Raw genomic sequence first — 18,571 nt, forward strand, 5'->3', positions numbered from 1 at the left:
ATAAAAAGCAGCAAGAGAAAAGTAATTAGTTACCTACAAGGGAGCACCCATAAGACTGTAAGCTGATTTCTCAATAGAAATTTTATAGACCAGAAGGGATTGGCAAGAAATATTCAGTGACAAAAAGCCAGGATCTACAACCAAGATTACTCTACCCAGCAAAGCTATCTTTTAGAATGGAAGGACATATAAAAGATTCCCAGAGAAGAAAAAAAGCTAAGGAGTTCATCACCACCAAACCAGTAATACGTGAAATGTTAAAGGGTCTTCTTTAAGAAGAAAAAGAAAAGAAAAATTGAATCTAAAAAAAACAAAATAAACAGAACAGAAACAGACTCACAGATACAGAGAACATTTTGATGGTTGTGAATGGGGATGGGTGAAAAAGGTGAAGGGGTTGGGAAGTACAAATTGGTAGTTAGAGAATATTCACAGGGATGTAAAGTACAGCACAGGAAATGCAGTCAACAATATTCTAATAATATGTGTGGTGTCAGATGGGTACAAGATTTATCAGGATGATCACTTAGTAAGTTATATAATGCCCAATTTTGATTCAGTTGTACACCTGAAACTAATATAATATTGTATGTCAACTGTAATTGGAAAATAAAAAATGATTTTAAAAATTATCACAGCAAATACAGTGATGCATTTCACAGATCAGTTTCTTATAACCACCATCAATATAAAGTGACTCAACAATTCAAACATGCTATCAAAATAAACATAAATATTAGTAACTTCAATAATAACTCCATGAATGTGGTGCAAGGTTATAACTTTCTGAAGATCTGGTTGGCTTAATTCAAGGAACAGTTGTCAGAATACAGAGAAAGGGAATATGAAAATGAGGTTCATGGAAAAAATTAGGGATTTAGGGTTTATAAATTCCTAAACATTTTGAATACATTTGTTTAATTTTCTATGGAAAAAATCCACAGCTTTCATCAAATCTAAAAAAAAAAATCCCAAAACAAAACAAAAAACCTGAGATAGCAAAATAAAAAACTATTGAAAACAAACAAATGAATGGTCTTTCCTTTATGTAATCCTCTATAAATACATACTATTTCTCTCAACCAGTTTTTTGCTCCATAAGGATATAGTGAGTTTGACACCATACCTCCTGAGCAGGGGTCCTCAAACTACGGCCCGCGGGCCACATGCAAATACAAATATTGTATTTGTTCCCGTTTTGTTTTTTTACTTCAAAATAAGATATGTGCAGTGTGCATAGGAATTTGTTCATAGTTTTTTTTTAAACTATAGTCCGGCCCTCCAACGGTCTGAGGGACAGTGAACTGGCCCCCTGTTTAAAAAGTTTGAGGACCCCTGCTTAAGAGTATAGTTATATTAGGTTATCTACTAAGTGCAGAGATGTGGGTTTAACAATTACTGGAAATGTGGCAGGGGGAGGATAGACTTGGCATTCTTTGTGAAACAAAAACAAAACAAACACATGATACTTAAGGTCACTTTACTCTCCCTCAGAAATGGCTGTGCCTAAGTTGGCCTTAGGTGATGTGGAGTTTTTAAGATTCTCCGAAAAAAAATTCTGGATCTAACTCTGAAATGAGGTGGGGAGATTAAAGCCCTAAGTGATATATTATGATGCTTTAAAAAAAGGTATTCCCAGTAGCACTTGAAGCATAATTCTGCTACATTCCTCACTCATAATATTTTCTAAAAGTTACTCTAGTGACTTCAGATTGCATTTCATTTAATGTTTGATTAAACATCATTTCCAACAGAAAAATTCTAAAGGTGTCTTAGAATACTGTTAACAACCTGTTATAATTTATCACTTACTCTGTCAACTGCCTTAACGACCAAGTAAACCTTCTGGAAACATACACTGGCACCCTGGACCTCGTGATTCTAAATTCCCTTCCCTGAGAACAAAGTAGCCTGCAGTTCTCAGTCATGTAAAATACTGTAATTGAAACCATCTATTGCCCCACTATGCAATCCCTACTAATTTTATAGTATTTCTTTCAGTCCTTTTGTAGTACATTTCCCCCACATATACTCAGTTTTGTATCTAGTATTTTCCTCACATTTAACCTTGACTCCTCTCCCACAATAAAATTCACCTAAGCCTTATCACTAGGAATGACTGTCTCATGTTACACTATGTAGAGGATATACAAAATTTTGCTAAACCATACCTTTGAACACTTTTTATGTTACAATCACTATGATCAAAGCTTTCTGCATAGCTTTGTAGGGAAAAAAAATGTTCACAAATGTGTGTACACTCACATGTATTCACACACCCATACAACGTAACTGAATACATGCAAAAACTATGTTAATATTTAATATCATCTGAATGAAAAATGCAAATGGAGCAGGAATTTCTCATTCAATTAAAAATTTATACCCATTGTCAGAGATGAGATAGTACTGACATCCATAGGAGGAAATACCTCCTTTAAGAAGGGTACATTGTAAAGTAAACAATCTGAGAAAAGTAATCAAGTCATCATATCTTGTCCTGTATCTTGGGAAATGATTCTCTGCATATGAACAGGGACTCAAACTACAAAACTATATTTGATTTCAAGCTTTAGGGGTTTAAAAAAATTAAAATATAATTCTATCCAAAGCAAAAGAAACAAAAAAAGGAGTTTTAAGGAAAGCCTCTGGTTTACTGCTGGTACCCTAAAATACACATATGCCTATATATCTGTATTAAGAACACATTCCTATTTCCATGCAGATAGTTTTCAAGAAGTCATACTACCAACTCCAAGAAATGTATCTGTAGTATACAATTCTACTAAGAAAAAAACTGAAAATGTGTAGGATAGGTAACTTAGTATAAATCATCAATATTACTATTATTAGTAACAGCAGCAAAAGCTTACATTTATTGAGTGCATACTGTGTCTAGAAACAAAATTAATTTTTACAAAATCCTCTAGGAAAGTATTATTATCTCAATCAACAGATGAGAAAACAAGATTAGAGATATTCAAGGTCAAACAGCTAGGATTCCATCTTAGAAATCTGTATCATACCACCTGTATTATAATGCCTCACTTCAACTTAGCTACCTTGTCTCAATTTAGATATCTTCATTCAACTTTCCTTGCTTGCCCAAAGTAGATGCTTTGAATATTCTCTTGAAGTTACTCTCCAAATTGCCCAACTTCAATCAGGAACACTTTTATATACATCAATTATTAAACTGATAAATTCTGGTTACTGATAACTATCTGGTTAGTGAAATAAACTTTAAACGAAAAAGAGTCAGGTTTAGTGTCTAAAGTACTAAGAAGTTCAAAAGGCTTATCCAAAACTACCCAAAAGCCAATTTGGCTTTCAAATAGTTTTGCTTAGTGATATTAATGTAATAATAAACCAAATCTCTGGCAGTTTTGAGGGTTTAATGTCCTTCAGGGTAGACAAAAAATATTTTGACATGAAGAGCTATCTATTGTATACTAATATATAAATGCCTAAGCGCCTGGAGTAACCCAAGCAACCAGAATGGCTGGTCGCTATGACGCGCACTGACCACCAGACACTCAACGCAGGAACTGCCCCCTGGTGATCAGTGTGCTCCCATAGTGGGAGCGCTGCTCAGCTGACCAACGGGCGCCAGATGCAGGGCTCATGCAGGCGCAGCGGGGCTGGGATGAGCTGGAGTGGCAGGCAAGAGCGACAGGCAACACTGCACTGCTGGTTTTGGCCCAATCCACACAGGCCATGCCAAGGGACCCCACCAGTGCATGAATCCGTGCACTGGGCCTCTAGTAAAATACATGAAGTTTACCTCCAGACTTCACCATCGTGCCATACCAAGCAGTCATATACAGGGCCAGGATCACTATATTTTTTCTCAAAAGAATTTAGCAATTCCACTTGACTTTGAAGCTCCTCTTTGATTAGTTTATTTACCTAATCAATGGGAAAATACATTAATATTAGTATATTTTGTACTCTTGAAAAGTTGTATTAACATATAACAAAAGACATTGTGACCTAACAGTAGTTATTTTGCCCTGGAAAATTTTAAGAAATTTTTCTTTTTATATCTATGCAACTTGTCATTCAATTTAATGATGCAGGCATCAATTAACATATTAAACATTTAAAAAATAATACTTCCTTTACTCAATCTTTCATTCATTCACTCACTCCACCCACTTTGAGAAGGACACTATGTTTTATGTTGGTGATATCATTTGGCCAAAACATGTTTTCGTTACATATCCTTTATCTACATTACTCATTTTCAAAAGTAATTATAAAATTGCTATAAATAGGTTATCAACTTTTACATTTTTATATTGGGACTGTTTCCATTTAAAATCTGTTTCTTAAGAACCCAATAATAGGAACCATAAACTATCTTATCTCTTTTAGATTATACTACGTTAAGTATATACTATATACATTATCATGTACATATAAGCTATTTAACCATTTTGATCTACAATAATGAGAATTTCATATGCTTCAACCTAAGTATGTTTTAACTACATACTACATTAGACTGCTGTACATTCACCTGAATGGTTCTAGTGAGTAAAAATTTAATTTTTATAAATTCCAAAAATTTTAAGATATCTACACCCCTATGTTCATTGCAGCATTATTTACAACAGCCAAGATATGAAAGCAAATTAGGCATCCATCAATCGGTAACTGGATAAAAAAAGATGTGACAGATATATACAATGAACTATTACTCAGCAATAAAAAAGAATGAAATCCTGCCATTTGTGATAGCATGAATGGGAAGGTATTATGCTCAGTGAACTAAGTCAGACAGAGAAAGACAAATACCAAAGGTTTCACTTACATATAGAATCTAAACAAAGAATATTCAAAATAGTATTTTTCATAATAGCCAAAAACTGAAAACAAAGAAAATAACAATATGTAGAATGGATATATACATTTGTGCTGTATCCAACAAATATCAAGGGAAGTGAACAAACTATTTCAACACCCCAAATACGGATGAATCTCACAAATATACTGCATGAGATCAGCTACACATGAAAGAACGCACACTGCATGATTCCAGTTTACAAACTTCAAAATAGGCAAAATCATTCAATAGTTTTAGAAGTTAAGCCCTGGCCGGTTTGGCTCAGTGTCAGCCTGCGAACTGAGGGGTCCCGGGTTCGATTCCAGTCAAGGGCACATGCCCAGGTTGTGGGCTCGATCCCCAGTGGGGGACTTGCAGGAGGCAGCCGATCCACCATGATTCTCTCTCATCATGGATGTTTCTCTCTCTCTCCCTCTTCCTTCCTCTCTGAAATCAATAAAAATATATTTAAAAAAAAAAAAGAAGTTAGGATGGTGGTTGCCTTTAAGAAGGAACAAGAAAGCAATAACTAGGAAGATGCATGAGATGCTGCTGCTAATATGCGATGTTCATTTTGTGGTAATTCATGACTACACACTTAAATTTAAGCACTTTACATGTTCTTATATGCTCAATAAGTTTTTAAAAATTAGTACATATGTGAACTGATTTCAGATAAACACTAAAGAAAAAATGAGTAAAACTAAACAACTTAAAACTTGTGGGAAAAAACAGTCTATTAATAATTCTCTAAGAACTCTATGGTACAGGGTCATATAGTAATGTTTAAATAAAAATGACGAGCACCAACTTGAGAAGGGCAATTGTTGGCAACATCAAATTCTTCTTGTTTTCTACAAGCTTCTGCCAGGGCCATTCTGTGAACAGGGTCCCAGATTTTTTCCTTCCGTTCTTTCTGTAAATACAGAAAAATTACCTCCCAATGAGGTTGACAGATATTCAGGTAAACCTAGGCATTCATTCATATGTGGACCTAGTTATCAGCTGTGATGCTACATGATTCTCATAAGGAGGATAAAAAAATCATTTATAATCAAGTTGATAAAGCAATGAATGGATTATTAAAAAATGATTTCATTCACTGCATCCAGGTTTTGAGAGAAGCTTATCTAGACACACCTAAATGTATTTTTATGCATTATATGCCACAATTTAAATCCTTCAAAGAGTAAATAATACAATGTCAGATAACTGAATTCCCAGTCAATGAAAGTAAAAAAACAAACAAACCTGTATTTTGGGACCTTACAGAACTGAGAAATGTCTCAAGATAACTAGAAGCATAGGATCCAGGAGGAAGATTGCAGCTGAATTTGATGGACATGCAGGCTTCCTTAATTTCCCCCCCTCTCTGGCATATTAATTTCTGATCCTCTTTGACTTGATAGGTTTATTTTTTACTAAAATTGGTCTTACCTTAATTTCCATTGTCTTTAACCCATGGTGCCTCCCAAAGGAAAAGTCCTTTCCAGTAAAATAAGCAACTTGACTGAGCTAAGGAGTGCGGGGTTCAGCTTTAACTTTATCACTCTATTTTTGTATGTTAATTTATACCTAATCAACACAGTTGATTAAATTTAATACAGTGCATAAAAACATTGTGCTGCATATGTGTACTTCAGCCTGAAATTTTAAAATAAAATAGTACCAAATAAAAGTTAAGTGCATTATTTTTATAATAATGATTGGAATCTAACAAGTATTGATTATTATAAATGTAATATATCTTCTTATGGTCCATAGACCCCTGGAGAAGCAGATAATGATATTATGATTAGATAAAAGGACCCAGAGGTCTTACCCTTCAGACTCATTTTCAAGGTTTACATCTCATTTTACAGTTGAAGCCCTGAACCCTGTCTACATCAGTAACTAGTATCATAGCCATCTTCTACAGTGGCACTGTCAAATACAGGAGCCACTAGCCACATGGTGTTTTTTAAAATGAAATTCTAAAATATTACATCAATTAAAATTTCAATTCCTTAGTCATACTAGTCACATTTCAAGTTCACAATAGCTACCTGTGGCTAGTGACTACCATAATGGACAGATATTGAACATTTTGAACATTTCCATCATCACTGAAAGGTCTACTGACTAGTGCTGCTTTAAAGCAGACTCCTTATCCCTCTAGTCACAGCTCTACTTTTCTAATGACAGATTTGTGCTTCCTATACTGCAGCTGCTTTAGGTTTGAGTAACACTTTCCTTAATACTGAATGATAACTAACTGGAATCAAGGCTAATCTATGGAAAAATAGGACAAATGGTCATAAATGCTAAAAAGTATGGATTTTAAATCAACTGTCTTTAATCGTTTTGAGGTTAAAAAAAAAAAAAAGTCTTTCAAAAATCCAATGAACGCTATATGCCATTTCCCAGAAAAACGCAAATGCACAAACATTTAATATAATTTCAGTGTATCCAGTTTCCCTAAGCTTATGCATGTGTTCAATATTAAGAACAGTGACTTTAATAGGTAAAATTCCATTGAACAGAATCTTTCTTTAAGAAGTCATTGTTTGAAAGTCTCCCATCATCCAAAATAATTAAAAGTTAGTGAGAATTAATAATTTTTTTTTTCAGTAGGAATAAAATTTGAGAAAGAAGATAAGTCAGTGATACTAGATTGAACATCACCTGTATCCTTTCCTTGAGAGCCTTTGGATAGAAGTCGTAGCCATTTTTTATGCCAATATGATATCTGCCTGAGGGATTTGTCCAGCTTGCAGGAATCTATAGAAAAAAAAAAAAGTAAATTATTGATGCACTAAATGCTTCCCAATTCCAACAACTTACTTAATGGAGAAAAATGTATTTCACTTCTATCCTAATGGCTCATCTTGGATGATTAGGCTCACATACTAGAGCACTATTTTTAATATTCTAAAGTGCCACTTAAATCTCTCTCTGGCGCCTTTTATCTCAGCCATAAATAAGATGGTTCAACTAGAATAGCCTTCATTTACACAATGCTTCATAGTTAATAAAGTGCTTTCAACATGTGCAACCTTATTAAACCACTAAGATCTTTAGTTCTTAAGTATCAATGACACCTCACCTCTCCCTTCATCATTCTATTGCCCACCAAATAGTTGGGAGGGGAAGCAATTTACAGAGCCTCTTAATCTTCGATTTCTCATTAATAACAAGAGCTTCATTGGGCTCTAAGATATAACAGAGATAATGTCTAGAAACTAAGTAAGAGCTCTTTGCGTTAGTAAGAAAAAAGTTCTATCAGATCATTTTAATTATATATAACACTAGAGGCCTGGTGCACGAAAATTCGTGCACTGGAGGGCAGTTCCCTCAGCCTGGCCTGCCCCTTGGGATCCCTCGGGGATGTCCTAAGCTACAGTCTGGCCTCACTCGGCGAGAAATGACCAGGAAGATCAGGAGAAGGTGCTGCCCCCATCATTCCACTGCTGCTGCCAAAGCCGGCTGCCGTCTCGGGGGCTACTGACCCTCTGCCCTGGCTTCTTAGCGCTGGCCCCGCCTCCTGCCCACTTGTGTGTGTGGGGGGGAGCAACTGGGGCCAGGCTGGCTGGGGGAGGGGCTGTGGGAGGTTGAGGCACCTGGGTCGCACCCTGTCCAGCCTCTGTGGAGGCTCCAGGACCGCAGGCCGCCCCGCCTCTGCAGATGGAAGGGCCACGTGGCAGCCGGTGGAACCAGCCCGCCTCTCCCAGTGCCGCATCTGCAGATGGAGGGGCCACCCGGCGTGCGTGGGACTGGCCTGGGCCCTTGACACTGTTGCCTCTCTTGCGCCACTGGGCCTTGGCCCTCGCAGCTGCTGCGGCTTTGTCCGGAAGATGTCCAGTCTAATTAGCATATTACCCTTTTATTAGTATAGATTTTATAATAGTCTTTTCAATTATCTCAAAGTATTTAAAAATAATATTAAAGCTTTTAACTAACAGAATGATGTAAGCAGTATGGCCAGTTTTACAAATGGAGAAAGCAAAGAAGCAAAAAGAAATTAAATTGCTTGCCCGAACAGAAAAGTAGGAAAGAAACTGGAATATGGTTCTATTATGAAAACCAAAATATTCAGCATAAAATTCAGAGTATGCAATTTACAGTCATATAAACCTGGCTATGAATCCAACCTCTTAACTAGGTGGGAACCACAGGCTTCTAGCTCCTCATGTTTAAAGGAAGAAAATAATCCCTACCTTATGATTCTCATGAATAACAAAATGCACTGAACATCAACCAAGTTGAAATGTCAATAAGGAAAATGCGGAGGATTCAGACTCTTTGTAATCATAGGACCTATAATCACTAAAAACAGCTTTTAAATGTGTATAAATTATAAGGTCAAATTCTCAACCACTCAGAGTTGGTTCACTCATCAATTCTCATTTATGCAATATCCTTAGCCAACTCATCCCCACATCTCTCATCAAAGTGTTCCCCAGATAAGAAATTTTGGGATGAAATTTTCTCACAACTAAATAAGAAAAAAGAATCACTCACAAAAATTAAAAGATATACTGACCTTTTAAAAGCCTGCATATCAGTAATCATTTCTGAATGAATTGGACTGTCTGGATTATGAGACATTTGAACTATGTTGGCATATAAACTAGCACTTTTCATTCAAAACTGAACCTTCTTTAGACAATAGGAATTCTAAGCTCTAATGTTCTTGCAATAGCCGATGATGTAACAATAATAATAAAGTGTTGCAACAACAAAACGTTAAGTAGTCACTAGTTGGCAAATTCAAAGAATATTTAATCACAGGCGTGTTACTACACAATGGACTTTGTAACCCTAGGTTAGTGGCAACTTCTTTTACTAAGAGATTACAAAAAGCCCTGAACTATCAAAGGATTTAATGCATGGGTGGGAACTTTTTTCTGCCACGGGCTATTTGGTTATTTAATAACATCATTCTTGGACCACACAAAGTTATCAACCTAAAAACTAGCTTGCTAGCCAGGATGATGTGGCTCAGTAGTTGAATGTCAACCTATGAACCAAGAGGTCACCAGTTTGATTCCAGGTCAGGGTACGTGCCAGGATTGCAGGCTCTGTCCTCATTAGGGAGCATACAGGAGGTAGCTGGTCGATGTGTCTCTCTCATCAATGTTTCTCTCTCTCTCTCATCAATGTTTTTCTCTCTCTCTCTCTCTCTCTCTAAAAATTAATAAAAACATATTTTAAAAAAATTAACCTGCTATATTTGGTCAAACATTTAATTAAATCACCCCTTAATGCAGCAGTTCTCAACCTATGAGTCGTGACCCCTTTGGGGGTCGAACGACCCTTTTACAGGGGTGGCCTAAGACCATCGGAAAACACATATTAAATAAATAATTACATATTGTTTTTGTGATTAATCACTATGCTTTAATTATGTTTAATTTGTAACAATGAAAATACATCCTGCATATCAGATATTTACATTACGATTCATAACAGTAGCAAAATTTCAGTTATGAAGTAGCAACGAAAATTATTTTATGGTTGGGGGTTACCACAACATGAGGAACTGTATTAAAGGGTCGCAGAATTAGGAAGGTTGAGAACCACTGCCTTAATGGCTTGTCAGGGCCAGACCAAATAATTTCTTGGGCCTTATATGGACCTCAGGCCAGATGTTCCCCACCCCTGATATTAGAATAATTACAAGAACTGTGAAATCAACAGCTGTTTATTTAATTACAATTACTTAAAATATATGTAATACAGCCCTGGCCAGTGTGGTTCAGGTGGTTGGAGCAACATCCTGTGCACTGAAAGGTTGTGGGTTTGATTCCCCATCAGGGCACATACTTAGGTTTGATCCACAGTGAAGGCGCATATGGGAGGCAACCAATCGATGTTTCTCTCATCTCTCTCTCTCTCTCTCTCTCTCTCTCTCTCAATGTTTCTCATATCTTTCTCTCTCTCTTTCTCTCTCCCCTCCCCCCTCTCCTCCCTCCCTCCCCCCCCCCTCTCACACACACACACCCTTCTCCTCTCTCTAAAATCAGTAAAATATATCCTCTAGTGAGCATTAAAAAATTATATTTAATTTTAAAAATAAAGTATATGTAATACAATAAAAATAATCTGATAGATATAACTTATATTTATTTTAAAAAACCAAAATCTGCATGTTCCCTGCAACCAGATACTTTTGTTCTTAAAAGCTTTCTTTTTTATTTTATTTTATTTTTTTTAAACCTCACTGGAAGATATGTTTACTGACTTTAGAGAGAGGATGGGGGGGAGAGAAAGAAAAACAAACATTGATGTGAGAAACATTGGTTGCCTCTTGTATGTGCCCTGACCAGGAATCAAACACACAACCTTTTGGTGTATGGGATGAAGATGAAGCTACAACCAAATGAGCCACCCAGCCAAGACAGCAACCAGATATTTTTCTTTCTTTTTTTAAAAAAATAGATTTTATTGATTTTTTTACACAGAGGAAGGGAGAGGGATAGAGAGTTAAAAACATCGATGAGAAAGAAGCATGGATCAGCTGCCTCCTGCACAACCCCTACTGGGGATGTGCCTGCAACCAAGGTACTTGACCTTAACCGGAATCGAACCTGGGACCCTTGAGTCCGCAGGCTGACGCTCTATCCAGTGAGCCAAACCAGCCAGGGCCTTTCCTCATAGAATACTTTGCCACAAAAATTAAACTAAAAAAAAAAAATCAGAAATTATGGTTCTGATATCTAACCTTAACCAAGTTAGAATAAAGCTAACCATTCTTTATGAGGCAATTATGGAAAACGTCATTTTACCTATTTGAGTATTCTTTACAAATGAAGACATTTTCAGTCTCTTTAAAAATCAAAACTTTATATTTTGACCATTTTAAGTTGGTATCTTTAAAATGGTTTTAAATACATGATCACTATAACATAATAAGACTGATTGTCACACAAGAAACAGAATCTCTTAAATTAGGCATTACATCTCTTTTCCCTAGGTCTTTTAAAGATGCCTAACAAAATGAATATTTTCTTATGAGTCAAGTGTCATCCTTAGTGTTAATGTTCCATGCAGTGAAATCCTATTAAAGAGGTCTTTTTTGCCTCCAAACATCATCACTTTGGGTGTTAGGACTTCAACATATGAATTTTGGGGGCACACAAACATTCGATCTGTAACACATGAAAAAGGAAGCAAAATATTATTGCCTGCTATCTGCCTGTGATAGGCAGATTCTAAGATGACCCATGCCCTTGTATAGTATTCTCCGCTTGGTGAAGGCAGGATCTATGAATATCACTCCTGTGATTATGTTATGGTAAGTAATATGGCAAAGATGAAGGATATTGCAGGTACAATTGTGGTCCCTAATCAAGTGACTGTGTTAATCAAAAGGGAGATTAGCTTTGTGGGTGTGACCTAATGGTGAGCTCTTTAAAAGAGAGACTGAGGCCATTCCTGAGGTCAGAGAGATTCTTCTGTTGGCCTTCAATAAGCAAGCTATCAGGACAAAATATACTGTGTCAACAACCATGTGAACTTAGAAGAGGAGTCTCAGATGAGGCCACTGTCCCCACCAACACTTGACTGTAGTCTTCTGAGACCATGAGCAAAGAGCCATGCCTGGACATCTGACCCATGGAAACAGTAAGATAAATGTAGGAATGTATATGATTTTAAGCTGCTAATTTTTTGTTACTTTGTTATGCAGCACAGAAAACTAACCCATTGCCACAACAAACTTTTTTAGTAGATAATGCTCAAACATAATTCAGACAGATGGTAAAGAATGGAAAAAGTTAAATATAGCTCTTTACACACATAAATAACCACAAACTTATTTCCCAAACTAATTCTGCTTATTGGTTTAAAAGATGAGTACTGAATAAAAATCAAATTCTTGCCATCTAACAAACTCATTAGCTAATGCTTCATGAACTGGTCTATGTTTGTTTTCTAATAATTTTTCATATTTTTTGCTTATTCCAGTCTTTCTACCAATTATAAGGAACTAAACCTGGTGCACAAAATTCGTGCACGGGGGTGGGGATGGGGGGTCCCCTTGGTCCAGCCTGTGCCCTCTCACAGTCTGGGACCCCACAGGGGATATCTGTCAACTTAGGCCTGATCCCTGGGGGAGCAGTCAGACATCCCTCTTGCAGTCCAGGGCTCTCACAGTCTGGGACCCCTTGCTCCTTACCACCTGCCTGCAGCGGAGGTGAGAGAGACTCCCACCACCATCACTGCACTCGCCAGCCATGAGCCCAGGTTCTGGCTGAGTGGTGCTCCTGCTGTGGGAGTGCTCTGACCACCAGGAGGCAGCTCATGCATTGAGCGTCTGGCCCTTGGTGGTCAGTGCACATCATAGCGACCAGTTGTTCCACCATTCCATCAGTACGCATATTAGGGTTTTATTATATGGTTAGATAAGACAAAGCTAATCACTTAAGTCTATAATTATTAAAGCCTAAATATTTCATGTTCAAGTTCCCAGAAGGGCTAGGAAAAGATGAAGGCAAAACTGTCATCTGGTCACTTTTCCCATTTTTCTGTTCAAAACTTGAAAGTTTAAGAATCTGGCAATCACATTAGGAAACACACACCCCCATTCTAAGCCTGCTATCAAACAACAAAACAATGACTTCCTCAAAGATGGTCCCTATGAACCCCCACCCTCCTGCTATTGATGCCATTGTAAAATCCCCTCCCCTTAAGTGCGTGCTGGAATTAATGACTCACTTCTAATGAAAAGAACATGGTCAAGTGTCACTTCCAAGATTAATTTATAAAAAGACCATGGCCTCCATCTTGGGGATTCTTTCTTGGGAGTCCTTCCCAGGGGGCAGAGAGCTACTTGTTGTGAAGGAGACTCATGGAGAGGTCTAAGTAGCAAAGAATAAGTCTGCCAATAACCACTTGAGCAAGCTTGGAAACTGAATCCCTTCCCCAACAAGTGGAGCCTTCAGATGAAACTGCAGCCCTGACCAACAACAAGCTCAGAAGAGATCTCGAATGAGAGGCACCCAGCTAAGTCACATCCAGATTCCTGACTCACAGACACTGAGATAACAAATATTTATTGTTATAATCATGAAGTTTTAGAGTAATTTGTTATACAGTAATAGCTATCTAATACTCACCATACCATCAAATATAAGCTAAAATTATTAGTTTGAGATGACAATACAAAAAATGAAAAGAAAAAAATCCATACAAAGATAAAAGCTCCAACCTGAAGTACTCTTCCTGAGAGGCCAATAATTTCACCATCTTTTGGCTCTACTACTATAGCAGTATTCACATCACCACTTCCTGTTGTGTCAATGATATCAACAAGCTTTGGTTTTCCATCAGATGTAACCTAAAAATTAAAAAGAATTAAAATATGAGTTATAGTTTTAAGTTTTTTTCCTTAAAAAAACGTCAATCCTCGTGTGTGTGTGCGCACACGAGCGCCCATAGGTACACATATATAAAACATCCTATAAAAATCTGCATTTGTTATAAAAAGAACTGAACTGTTTTAAGCCAAAAGTCTGATAATTCTAAAAAGAAAATTTACTCCTAGAAAACACCACAGAATCCTTCAAGTGGTTTCACATACTTGGTTAATAAATATATATTGAGCATTTACTATAGACCACGCTCTGTTTTAGGGTTGGGAATATAATAATGATCAATACACAAAAATCCCTGACCTCACATATCTTATATTAAACAGTCACTAAACAAGTAAAAAATATAACACATCAGTTGGTGATAACTACTATGGAGACAAGTTAAGCAGGAAAAGGGCACAGGAAGTATGGGAGTTTTTATTTTAATCAAGATGGTCAAAAAAGGTATCACTGAAGAGGTAACACTTGAAAAAAGATCTGAAGGTGAGCTTGGAGCTACACAAGCCCAAAACTTTAGGAGGAAAATGTTTAATAACATGTCATTATTGGATGCCATAATAAGCACTCAAACTTCATAAATATCCAAATTCAAACTTAACACTAAAACTTGTTTCTCATCACGCTTTGCCATCTCAGGAAATCAACACACAAGCCAGAAACTTAAAAGTCCTTCTCTGGCTCTTTAGTTTATTCCCCACATCAAATCTGTCAGGAAGTCCTCTTAATTCTACTTCTAAAATATAATTCAAATCCACCCTCTTCTCTGGATTTTCACTATCAGTACCCTCCACTAACCATGCTCTCTTGCCTTCATACTAAAATGCCAGTGTCTCCCAGTGTCTATTCTTGGCCCCCACAGAAATTAATAGCCAAACAAACTGTATTATGCCAGTCCTCCACTGAACACCCTGCTATGGATTCACTGTGTGATCAATATAAAAAGCCTTTGCCATATGTGACCCCTCAAGAGATCCCACCTCAGAGCAAAAGATTCACACAGACTAAAAGTGAATGGGTAGAAAAATATATTGCATGCAAATGGAAATGAAAAAAGCTAGGGTAACAATACTCCTATTTGACAAAATAAACTTCAAACTAAAAGCCAAAGAAGGTCATTACATAATATTTAAAGATATCGATCCAACAAGAACATATAACCTTTGTAAACATATATGCACCCAATATAGGTGCACCTAAATATATTTAATAATAATAATTTAAAACAACAACACCTCTTAGAAAACTTTAAGGGAGGGACTGACAGCAATACAGGTATAGTAGGGGACTTTAACACCCCACTCACAGCCACTGGGAAGATCTCTCAGACGAAAAAGGTCAACTATAAGAATTAGAAAGAGAACAACAAAAGCCCAGAGTAAGTTGAAGGAAGAAAATATTAAATATCTGAGCAGAAAAAAATGACATAGAGGCTAAAAAAACACACAACAAAATATCAAAAAAATAAAGAGTTCGTTATTTGAAAAGATAAACAGGATTGATGAACTGCTGGCCAGGCCCATCAAGAAACAAAGAGAGAGAACCCAAATAAAATGAGAAATGAAAGAGCTGAAGTAACAACTGACATCACAAAAATACAAAGGATTGTAAGAAAATACTACAAACAACTATATGCCAATAATTTGAACAACCTGGGTAAAATGGACAAATTCCTAAAAATATAAAATCTTCCAAAACTCAATCAAGAAGACTCAGAAAACCTAAATAGACCTATTATAAGAACAAATGAAGCAGTAATCAAAAAACTCCCAGCAAACAAAAGTCCTTAAGTCTGTATGGCTTCACAGGTGAGTTTTACCAAACATTCAAATAAGAGGTAACATCTAGCCGCCTCAAACTATTCCAAAAATTCTAGAGGAGTGAAGACATCCAAGCTCTCTTTATGAGACCAGCATTATCCTAATTCCAAAACCAGATAAAGATATCACAAAGAAAATTACAAGCCAATAACCCTGTCAAACATAGATGCTAAAATCCTCAACAAGTTATTACAAATCAGATGAGCAATACATTAAAAAGCTCAGACACCATGACCAAGTGGGATTTATTCCAGGGAAGCAAGACTGTTACAATATATGCAAATCAATAAACATGATTAATCACATAAACAAAATGAAGGATAAAAACACATGATTATCAATAGAAACAAAAGCATTCAACAAAATCGATCATCCATTTATTATAAAGACTTTCAGGAAAGTGGGAACAGAGGGATCATACCTTAATATAACTATCACTATGTATAACAAACTTACAGCCAACATTATATTCAATGGGAAAAAACTAAATGTGTTTCCCTAAAGAACAGGAACAAGACAGGGCTGTCTTCTTTCACCACTATTACTCATCATAGTACTGAAAGTCCTAGCCACAGCAATCAGACAAGAAAAAATAAAAGAGGCAACCAGAGGAGAACCAAGATGGCGGCATAGGTTAACGCCGGAGTTTGCTGCCTTGAACAACTACTTCAAAAGTGAAACTAAAAAACGGAACGGACATCACCCAGAACCACAGGAACGCTGGCTGAGTGGAAGTCCTACAACTAGGAGGAAAGAGAAACGCATACGGACACTCAGAGGAGGCGCAGTGCTGAAGTCAAATTCTGAGGTGCGGAGTGCGCGGAGCAGGCTGGCGGCGAGGGTGCGGTTGGCGTTTTCAATCGGGAGGGAGTCGCAGGCGGAGGGTGCGGTTGGTGTTTTCAATCGGGAGGGAGTCGCAGACTCTGAGCTCCAGATACAGGCGAGTCTTTGGGGACCCAGACTCAAACGGGAGAAGCGGGACTGTCTGGCTTCGGTCAGAGCGAGTGCAGCTTTCTCTCCGAGCTTTGCAGCGGGTGCTGGGACTCAGAGAGGCGGAGCCCCTGGGGACAGGACTGAGAGACGCCATAACTGCTCTCTCCGACCCACCCTGTTGATCCTGTGCGACCCGCCCCGCTCAAGCCCTGCACAGAGGCATTTGCCGGATAGCCTCAGGCAAAGGCTAGATTAGCACCTCCATAGAGGACAGAAGTTCTCTCACTGCAGACACAGCTGATTCTCATAGCCACTTGGCCTGGAGGTCAAACCCTCCCTGGTATTAGCTACAACAATCAAGGTTTAAGTATAAGACTGCGCACAAAGACCACTAGGGGGTGCACCAAGGAAGCATAACAAAATGCGGAGACAAAGAAACAGGACAAAATTGTCAATGGAAGATATAGAGTTCAGAACCACACTTTTAAGGTCTCTCAAGAACTGTCTAGAAGCCACTGATAAACTTAATGAGATCTACAAGAAAACTAATGAGACCCTCGATGTTATATTGGGGAACCAACTAGAAATTAAGCATACACGGACTGAAATAACGAATATTATACAGACTCCCGACAGCAGACCAGAGGAGCGCAAGAATCAAGTCAATGATTTGAAATGCGAGGAAGCAAAAAACACCCAACCGGAAAAGCAAAATGAAAAAAGAATCCAAAAATGCGAGGATAGTGTAAGGAGCCTCTGAGACAGCTTCAAGCGTACCAACATCAGAATTATAGGGGTGCCAGAAGATGAAAGAGAGCAAGATATTGAAAACCTATTTGAAGAAATAATGACAGAAAACTTCCCCCACCTGGTGAAAGAAATGGACTTACAGGTCCAAGAAGCGCGGAGAACTCCAAACAAAAGGAATCCAAAGAGGACCACACCAAGACACATCATAATTAAAATGCCAAGAGCAAAAGATAAAGAGAGAATCTTAAAAACAGCAAGAGAAAGAAACTCAGTTACCTACAAGGGAATACCCATACGACTGTCAGCTGATTTCTCAACAGAAACTTTGCAGGCCAGAAGGGAGTGGCAAGAAATATTCAAAGTGATGAATACCAAGAACCTACAACCAAGATTACTTTATCCAGCAAAGCTATCATTCAGAATTGAAGGTCAGATAAAGAGCTTCACAGATAAGGAAAAGCTAAAGGAGTTCATCACCACCAAACCAGGATTATATGAAATGCTGAAAGGTATCCTTTAAGAAGAGGAAGAGGAAGAAAAAGGTAAAGATACAAATTATGAACAACAAATATGCATCTATCAACAAGTGAATCTAAGAATCAAGTGAATAAATAATCTGATGAACAGGGATATGAACTAAGATGGCGGCATAGGTAAACACCGGGAAATTGTCGCCTCACACAACAATTGAAAATTACCGCAAAGGACTGAGCAAACATCATCCAGAACAACAGAAAGGCTGGCTGAGTGTAAATTCTACAACTAGAAGGAAAGAAAAGCACGCTGAGAGCCAGAGGCGCTGCGGAGGTGAAGTGCAGAGGTACGGCGGCTCGCGCGCGCGAGGAAAGGGGGTGGCACCTGAGGACGGACGCGGCTGTCTTTTTGAA

General features: G+C 37.6%; 1 protein-coding gene across 6 annotated transcripts in view; it reads right to left on the reverse strand.

The window, feature by feature from the left end:
- TPP2 (tripeptidyl peptidase 2) overlaps nucleotides 1-18,571 on the reverse strand; it is an 87,046-nt gene that overhangs the window by 59,006 nt on the left and 9,469 nt on the right. For 5 of the 6 annotated variants that reach the window (XM_036297643.1, XM_036297642.1, XM_036297641.1 and 2 more), the window contains exons 2-5: nucleotides 14,019-14,147; nucleotides 7,493-7,588; nucleotides 5,640-5,744; nucleotides 3,785-3,909 (exon numbers count right to left, since the gene is read on the reverse strand). In XM_036297643.1, coding sequence (XP_036153536.1) covers nucleotides 3,785-3,909; nucleotides 5,640-5,744; nucleotides 7,493-7,588; nucleotides 14,019-14,147 — 455 coding nt within the window. Of the gene's footprint in view, nucleotides 1-3,784; nucleotides 3,910-5,635; nucleotides 5,745-7,492; nucleotides 7,589-14,018; nucleotides 14,148-18,571 lie in introns of all 6 variants that reach the window. The other variant, XM_036297644.1, reaches the window with a different exon arrangement.

This window comes from Myotis myotis, unplaced genomic scaffold (assembly GCF_014108235.1).
Source record: "Myotis myotis isolate mMyoMyo1 unplaced genomic scaffold, mMyoMyo1.p scaffold_m19_p_3, whole genome shotgun sequence".
NCBI classification, from domain to species: domain Eukaryota; kingdom Metazoa; phylum Chordata; class Mammalia; order Chiroptera; family Vespertilionidae; genus Myotis; species Myotis myotis.